Source organism: Chelmon rostratus, chromosome 17, assembly GCF_017976325.1.
Source record: "Chelmon rostratus isolate fCheRos1 chromosome 17, fCheRos1.pri, whole genome shotgun sequence".
NCBI lineage: Eukaryota > Metazoa > Chordata > Actinopteri > Chaetodontiformes > Chaetodontidae > Chelmon > Chelmon rostratus.
This window is the reverse complement of record NC_055674.1, coordinates 11,172,694-11,181,318: the sequence shown is the minus strand read 5'-3', so window position 1 is coordinate 11,181,318 and position 8,625 is coordinate 11,172,694. Positions and strand designations below refer to the sequence as shown.

Here is an 8,625-nt window from a genome sequence, read left to right as displayed (position 1 = left end):
TTTCCCAGCAACTGATTTTATTCAATTTTAACCTTCACTTGCATACCTATTAGCGTGCTATATACAAAAACACCTTCAAAGAAAGCAACAGTGCATGAAAACTTGCTGTAGCAGAGTACTGACATACTGCCTTCCTGCAGACATCTAGCAGTGTCTGCAGGTAATTGGCCAGTTTAAATTATAAAAAGGGAATCTGTATTGATTGAAGCCTTACTTTCCTAGCATGTCATACTTTTTGAGATGATGAAGGTGACTAAAATGTCCTGGTCTTATTCCTGCTAAGATTAGAGCATCCCGACAACACACACGACCGCACAGTTTTACAAACACTCGTACATTTTTTACGCACATGCAGGCAAACGAACACACAAGTATTATTCCAACACTGTTAAAATTACCCAGTTCTTTAGACTATTAAATACTCCGGTGCATGCGCTTATATAAATAATAGAAAATGCTCAGATACTATACAATATAAAGGCATACTTTACATAAAAAGCGAGTTATTTGTGCAAATGTGTTTTAACAGTGAGTATATAAATGACCTTTCTTGAACGTGCACGACACAACCTGCAAATTAAGGAGGAGATATAACACACAAAGATGGCAATGACATTCTTTGGCATCAAAAGTTTTCTCTGTGTGCCATTCTGCTGGTTCATAATGTCACTTACATCTCGATAAATCAAACCAAATCATCCTTTAAGCACATGGGGAGGAAAAAACAAGGTGAGCTGACGCCTCTGTCTCACTGCTCCTGCTTGTCCCACATATAAGACCAATCCAGAAAAAAAATGTTTAGAGTTCATAAAAAAACACATTATTCAAATAAGCTTATCAGAATTACAGAGAGAAAAAAAAGGAATGTAGTTTATATGTTATACCTGACACTCAAGTACCATGACCTCTATCAAGCACTTAACCTCGGATAATAACAACAACAACTATAAGCATCCCTTTATTGTAGTGTAACAAACATACATTTAGGGCTGGTACAAGGGTTGTGTGCTCATAAGCGTAAAGAAGATCATTTCCCCTTCCAAACCAATGATGTTAAACTCTTTATTATTGCATTTAAAACAACCCAACTCCATCCGAGCAATAAATACAGCATACAATGGACGGCCAAACGAACAGGACTTCAACAACTGCAATAAGGCCAATTAAATGTTGAATGTGTTTGGTATGCTTGCATTTAATTGTATAGATTAAGAAAAGGCACTGCTCAAAAAGTCAAGACCTCAGAAAACTTCAATCAAAATTAAACAGGATTTAAGCACAAACGCAAACATTGTCCTGCTAGTGCACGTTGCATACCATCAGCTTTGGAGAAATAGTCTTTATTATTTAGAGAGTGGGGGGAAAAAAATCAAGTTCAGAGTAAAAAGGCACAAGCTACCCTACTTCCACACACAGAAAAAAAACAAACACTATATTACTATTATGGTAATGTTAGATGCAGTTAAATGGATGGCAAAAGAAGGCAGATTGGTTCTTCATTTTTTCTGCAATATTTGCCTTGTTTGCTTTATCACTAAAAAAATATGAAGTTAATGTGTTGTATTTAAAATGTCAGAAATAAGACACTGAAGTGGATTTCATGGTAAAACTCTTTTTTTTTGCCTCTGAGCACACAATCCTTTTTGCTAAGAAACAGTGACATAAAGAAAACGTAACAGCAAGAGATTTACAGTTTTATCAGTTTCTTCAATCTGACACAATAGTATGAAATCAATGAAGTAAAAAAACACCTAAAGGGATTAATACTAAATACATTTGTTGCACTGCCTTTGCATTTTCAGTGCTATTACATCAAGTTCCATGCCGTTGAAAGTATGAAGCAGCTTTTGTGTCCAGCTGTTTCCTTCCAGTAACATCTTTCAAATAATAGAAACTAGAGAAGGGAGCTTCATGTGAATGGTTCAAGTTTTGTGTGACTATAAATACAATAAAACACATTGAGTTTTGATTTGTGACATTCCACTTTGATTATCCGTTTCTTAAAAGCACTAACGAACACACAGTGTAACCCATGGCAAACCTAGGCAGCTGTTTTCTCTAATCGATCTACGGTCACAGCTAAAGACACTCTACAGTTACAGCAGTGCCTTGAAGGATCCACTGAAATACTTATCAACACTAATCACAGCTTGAGTTCCCAGAAGAGACTGGGCACAAACACCAGTAACAATTAGCCTCATCTACACTGCCGTTGTTGTAAGCATGCACGATTAAGTGTAGCCGAGACCATCGTGCCTCAGCACTGAGGCAATACAAAGATCTTAACCAAGGCCAGAGAGAAGCTGCCACATCAGCAACCGAGATTGTTTTTCCAACTGCGTTCCCAAAATGTTTGTCATCCTGCTGTTTCAGAAAGTCAGCCGAATAACTCATCGGCACCTCTCCTCATTAAACCCTGCATGTCCTTGTTACGGCACAGACACATACAAACACACGCTCGCGAGCACGCACACACGCACTGTATGCATGCAAATACACTCAAACAGCACGCAGCTCGGCGTCCTCTGCCCTCGGCCTGTGCTGATTAGTCTCCGCTGTGACTTCCATGAAGAGTTTTCTGGTTTTCATGAAGAACATGGCAACAGGCTCTGCCGCGTTCTAGTGCAGATAATGTCGTATTTACCCTTCGCTTGACATACATTGTGATTCTCCTCATGTTGTCGCATTTTCCATATGTAAGGTCAGCTTGCTGAGCTCTTCTTTGATAAAAGGCAAAATATTGTAGCAAAACATAGTCTACAAAGTAAAATTGTAACAAAAGCAAAGCGTTTTTCCAAAAAGTTTGCTTATTTACAGTTTTCCCTTTAAGTTATTCTTCCCTTACTCAAAAAAGGCTTGGTCTACACATTATTCTATTCTAAAGGCACTTAAAAGACATATGAAAGAAATAATTAAGATTAAAGGTGTACAGATAATCAAGTAAGTTAACGGGAGACGATGGGATCTGTAGCAGGTGAGAGCAGGTTCAGAGTCAGCCATCACGTTTTCCCATTTCCTGTGTGCTCCTGTCTGATGCTCACTTTGTGGTCCGGCCAGCACCCTCTACTGACAATATCGGCCAATCAGATTTAAACTACAAACACCCTGCTGCCTGGCTGATGCAGAGAAGAGGCCTGTGGGTCTTCCTCCTGGATTCTACCTGGGGTGGGACCAAATGTACAGCGATGCCACCACTGCCAACCAGCAGGAACAAGAGCTTAAAGGGTCGAGGATTCTTGTAAAAGTGCCACTTTAACAAATTCTTAAAGCCTGGTCAACTCTCCGACATTAGAGTCACAATCAGCCCCGCATTTGTCCTTCGTGATGTCTTTCTGGGACACTGCTGTGGAATTTTGGGGGGTATTTTGATGGACCGAGGATGAGATGATGAGCTGTTTGTTATTTGTAGCAGGAGGAGGTCCTTCTCGGTTGGTAACAGATGTACATGTCATGCCACTGTGAGACGCAGATCGCCTGGCATGAGAGGTCTCCGTAGAGGGGCGTCTTTCTGCCTCTTTCTCATGGCTAAGCCCTGTGGTGGTAGAGGAACCAGCGCTGGCACTGGGTACCGTAGTAGTGGTAGTGCTTGCATTTATACTGGTTGTGGGCACCATGCTGGTGATTTCATCAGTGGGCGAGCGCCCAATGCTACCATCCACCTGTGCCCGGATCTCTGGTGAGACTGAGAGTTGGTACTGAGGCACAGGGCCACTGTCGCTGCTCTTAGGGTAAAGGAAGGTCTTCATCTGACCTTTGCCTTTGACATTAACTGTGCCACGGTAATCAAACTCATAATCCATGCCGCTGAGCACACAGTAGCTTTCCTCGCTGACCTGAACACGACACTCCACGCCTGTAGTATCCATGCGACTGGCGATGTTGACTGTGTCGCCCCAGATGTCGTAGAGGAGCTTCGTGGTGCCAATCACCCCCGCTGTGAGAGGCCCGTGATTGAATCCAATGCGTAGCTTGAAGCCAAAGCCCAGCATGTTCTTGTTAAAGTCGTCCACCACACGCATCATTTCCAGGGCGAATTCGAAAAGAGCGCGGAGGTGGGCATGAGGATGTGCCGCATCTGCACACTGCTGCGCATTGAGTCCTGCTGCTGCCATGTACGTGGCACCGATGGTCTTGATCTTTTCTATGTTTGAGAAGGCAGGCTTCCGTAACAGCTCATCAAAGTCTCCAATTAGCTCGTTGAGGACCCGATAGCACTCCTTACCTCCCTCATAGCTTTCTTCATAAAACTCACTGAAGTTAACAATACTGGCAAATATTACACCCACATTGTCGTGGTTCTTGGAATAGCTCTGGGTGACCTTCAGCTGCTCGGCCACATGGATGGGGATTATATTGCGAAGCAGCCAGTCGGCCTGGTCCCTCATGTTCTGGATCTTGATGCGGTGTTGATCAGCCTCTACGTTGCCATGGTAATGCAGACGGTGACTGACCTCAAATTCGCGGTTAAGGAACCAGACCAGGAGGAGGAGCAGGAAAAAGGCCACACAGGCCTCAGGGCCCAGCAGGTCCTGTGGGTGGGGCTGTGGGTTTGGGTCTGCTGGGTTGTCAAACATGATGATGGAGCTGTTGCTGCTGCTGCTGTTATTGTCCTGGCCATCCGACCTTGAGGAGAAAGAAATGCCAGAAAATAGTAAAACAGACAGTTAAAATAAATATTTTACTCCTCAGAATAAATTTCTAGAGCTGCAAGTAATCAGCAAAACTACAGAACCTGACCAAAATCCAAATGTGCATCATGCAGGTAACACCCGCACCAGCTGATTACCAGCAACTGTCTACCAAAGAGAAGTAAGCATTTTGGTTGATGACACTCACAATAATCATTGTACTTACCAGTAAAACAGACTCTTAGCGACACTGGAAGAGATGAAACACAAGCAGCACTAATCAAAGAGCATATAGAAATCCAACACAATCCAACGTATATCACATTACCTCCATGCTATTATTGAACACACATTTTTCTAATCTTTGGACAAGCTGCGATTTCCTTTTATTGTCTATTCAGTATGCCATACCTGCAGGGGGAGCTGAAGAGCAAGGCGAGCAGTGCCAGTCCCACCAGAGTCGCGAGAGTTGAGCGCATCCAGTAGCTGAGCTGGCAGAAGTTACAGTACTGAATGATAGCTATGATGACAGCACAGCAGATGAACATGGTGAACTGGGGGAAAATATGGGGCACAGAGCCATTAGTCAAAAGAGCCCATAAGATTATCACATAAAATTACACTGACTATAAGATATATTAACATAGTGCACAACTAAAGGACATCTGCTGAATATAATTTACACAGAGAAGGAATCTTTACGAGCATGGTGGCTCTACAGAGGGGGTGCTTTACAATTTGAATGAGAGAGAATAAATCTGTTATGAAGCCAGCAACCAAATAACAACAGTAGCTTTCAGCACGCTTGCAATCTATTTCTGAGCATAGAAGAAATATGAAACTTTAAAGTCCACCTGGATGGAGAGATGCATGTCACAGGTGACATGGGAGAAGACGGCCACAGTGGGCAGGGACACCAGGACGGCTCCGATGAAGTGACGTGCGATCCAGCCTGAAATCGCTCTCATCAGCACCCGAGTGCAGTTCAGCACACTGTCCAGGTAGAAAGCCATACTGGAGAGAAAAAGCAGGAAGCTGTTATTCATATAGAGTATATTAAAATATATATAATATATGAGAGATAATATTAATGAAGTGGTTATCTGATACTTGAGTGTCCTGTTTGATCCCAGCCCAATCCCAACCTGAATAATAAATTCCAGACACCTTGGCTTGTATTCACAAAGCCTCTCAGTGCATGATCACAAACCAAGGGCCAGTAAAACAAGAGTTACTCATTTTATAGATGAATGTGGATTGAATATCAGGGCACCCAATTTACATAAGATGTGCACAGTTCGGTGCATCTTGCTAAATGTGAAGCAAAGGGACAATTCTTATGTTGTGATTTTGCCTTTAAATTAATGGAATACTCTGAAGTAAAATACCAAAAAAAGAAAACAATTAATTCTAGACACGTGTGGAGTTTTCTGACATGGTATTGCAGGCTGGATCTGTCCACTCGGCCAACCCCTACTCTGTATTCAGCATCTCACCGTATAGCAAACAGCAGAGCCAGACACTCCAAAAGAGTGGCTACAGATGCCAGAATGAGTGCCGGTGTGGACAGACTCTGCTGCGTGACAAGCGGTCGAAGGAAACAGGCCAGTGAGAGAGCCAGAAACACTAAACAGCACAGCAGCATGTCCAGGAAAGAACTGAATGTCGGACTCGCAAAAGTCTGCACGACCGCTTGGGTTTCCACCTGTGGGGGGAAAGAGAGAGGGAGGGACAAACAGACAAGAGCTTAGCAGAAATAAAAAATCAGAAACACATACAAGAACATAAATAAGCCTACCATTAAAGTGTGATTCAGAAGAATGAGGGGTTAAGCAGCAAAAGAGAGTAAAGCATTAATGAAAATTAGTCTGAGAAAATATTGTTTTCAGGAGTAGCTGCACAACTGCATAATCATAAAAGGGTCTCACCCTTTAGAATGAATCAGAAATTAATTATCCAGCAAACAATAATAATCAATAAGTGAATGGCTTAAATAAGACTCTACTGAAATCCATCCCAATTATGGAGTCAATGACTCCGACTCCAGACTTATCGATGCAGCAACAGTTGCAGCCGTGAGAGTGAAAATGCACTTCTGACGTTACACCAGCAGAGGACATCACAGCCTCACACAAAACTACTTTTGAGGTCCTGCAGTGATTTCTCTTTGCCGCAGTCTTGACCGGTCTGGTCAAAACGCAGTGCAAACGGGCTTCCCAGACAAGACGCAGACGCGTGGGGACACACAAAACAGGCAGAAAGACGCGCACAAGAAAACAGATCGATTTCACGCTCACAGGCAGCAGAGTTTGGCCGAGCGCACTGATTTTCTCTGACAGCGGAAAAACTCTGATGTCAGATCACAGACAGACTCCAGACGGCTACGTTAAGCTCATTGCATTCACGGATAAAGTTAGAAACAAAACAGACACGCACATATGCATGTGCACTCATTAAACACAAAGGCATAGAGGCACCATTATGTCATGCACAAAAACAGCTCTCTCTCTCTCACACTCACACACACACACACACACACCTCCTCCTGGTAGCTTATCCGGTAGGCAGACTCCAGGCTCTTCTCCAGGAAGGTGAGGCTCAGCTTGTTTATGGGGGGTTTGTAGAAGTAGTCTTTCATAAGGCTGTCACAGGCACAGAGGACAGAGGAAATATGTTCAGTTATGATTTTACACTAACTTAAAATTAGCAGCTGCACATTACGTTCAAACAGATATTACAGATTTGTTCACTGTGTTTATCCTCAGGCCATTCCAACCTGTCCTCCTTGATAACATCCACAAAGTGAGCGTCGCTCCTCTCCCTGAAGTTCTTGGAGCGAAGAGGGATGAGCGCCGAGTGGTCCATGCCCATGGCTCCTCCGCTCCACGTCTTCTTCTCCTTCTCCTGCAGCATCTCACACAGCGACGTCTGGCTGTTGTTCAAGGCCTCCAGCTGAGGGCTGAGCAGGCCGTTCAGAGCCTTGGTGCCGCGCCCTGCAGAAACCGCCGGGGAACACTTCAGATTTGAGGAGTCCTAAGGTGAAGAGAAGGGAGAGAGAAGACGAGAATTTACAAAGAAATAATGGAAACATGCTTTGGAAACAGGTTGGCAATAATAAATAAATATAGAGCTACAGTGTCTGCATGTGTCTGTGGCACACTTTATCTGGGACTCATGGAGTTCTATTTCTTTGAACTACTTTTGAGTCCTTCTTTTTGCTGCTGCGCCTGAGTAAATGTAACCAGAATTGGTTCATGCCCCAAAACTTAATATATACTATACAAACATGTATCATCTTAGGTAAATAAAGTTTAATCTGTTTGGTTCAGGTAACAACAGCAGGCTAACCTTTGTGCTAGTGGTCTTGTGGTCATCGTGGCAGCCATTGCGCACCGTTCCTTCCTCCAGAACCTGATCCTCCCCTGGTATCAGGACCACACTGCAGGAGAGACAGGGAGACTGCAGGGAGGTAGAGGTTGGAGGGGGTCGATACGGAGGGAGATGCAGCATATGGAGGCAGGAAAGAAGAAAGAGAATTAATAAACTGCGAGACACAGATCAAGGAAAGCAGCAGAGAGAAACATGAAAAGATGGCAGAGATCGAGATCAAGAGTCTTGGGGGATGACAAAATGAGAAAGGCGAGATGCAAAAACACATGCATCAGTGACATCACAAACTGTGGACGCTGTGACAAGTCTTACAAGTCTGTTATTGGCTTTATATCATTAATGTCAATGAGATCAACAGTATCAAGAGCAGCAGCAGTCATGGAGAAACGGAAAGGGAGATGGAGAGTAAACAAGAGGTATAGAGGAGGTCTACACAGGCTCAAGGTCTATGTTTCCATCACACTGTGTGATAGTTACATTGTGCTATGAATGGCACTGACATGTGCAGATAGTGTGTACTGAGATGCCAGAGCACACACCCTATATACAGCAATGGAAGCATGGAGAGATAGTTCACACTGCGTATTAAACATGCAAACATTTATTA

The 8,625-nt window shown here is 43.4% G+C and overlaps 1 protein-coding gene across 1 annotated transcript in view; it reads right to left on the bottom strand.

The window, feature by feature from the left end:
* Positions 1-8,625, bottom strand: part of LOC121620544 (adenylate cyclase type 9-like) — a 31,007-nt gene continuing 22,382 nt past the window's right edge. Inside the window, exons 3-10 of the mRNA XM_041956629.1 lie at positions 7,977-8,087; positions 7,405-7,661; positions 7,168-7,270; positions 6,125-6,333; positions 5,483-5,642; positions 5,040-5,182; positions 4,855-4,878; positions 1-4,623 (exon numbers count right to left, since the gene is read on the bottom strand). Of these exons, the coding sequence (XP_041812563.1) occupies positions 3,264-4,623; positions 4,855-4,878; positions 5,040-5,182; positions 5,483-5,642; positions 6,125-6,333; positions 7,168-7,270; positions 7,405-7,661; positions 7,977-8,087 (2,367 nt within the window). The 3' untranslated portion in view covers positions 1-3,263. The remainder of the gene's footprint in view (positions 4,624-4,854; positions 4,879-5,039; positions 5,183-5,482; positions 5,643-6,124; positions 6,334-7,167; positions 7,271-7,404; positions 7,662-7,976; positions 8,088-8,625) is intronic.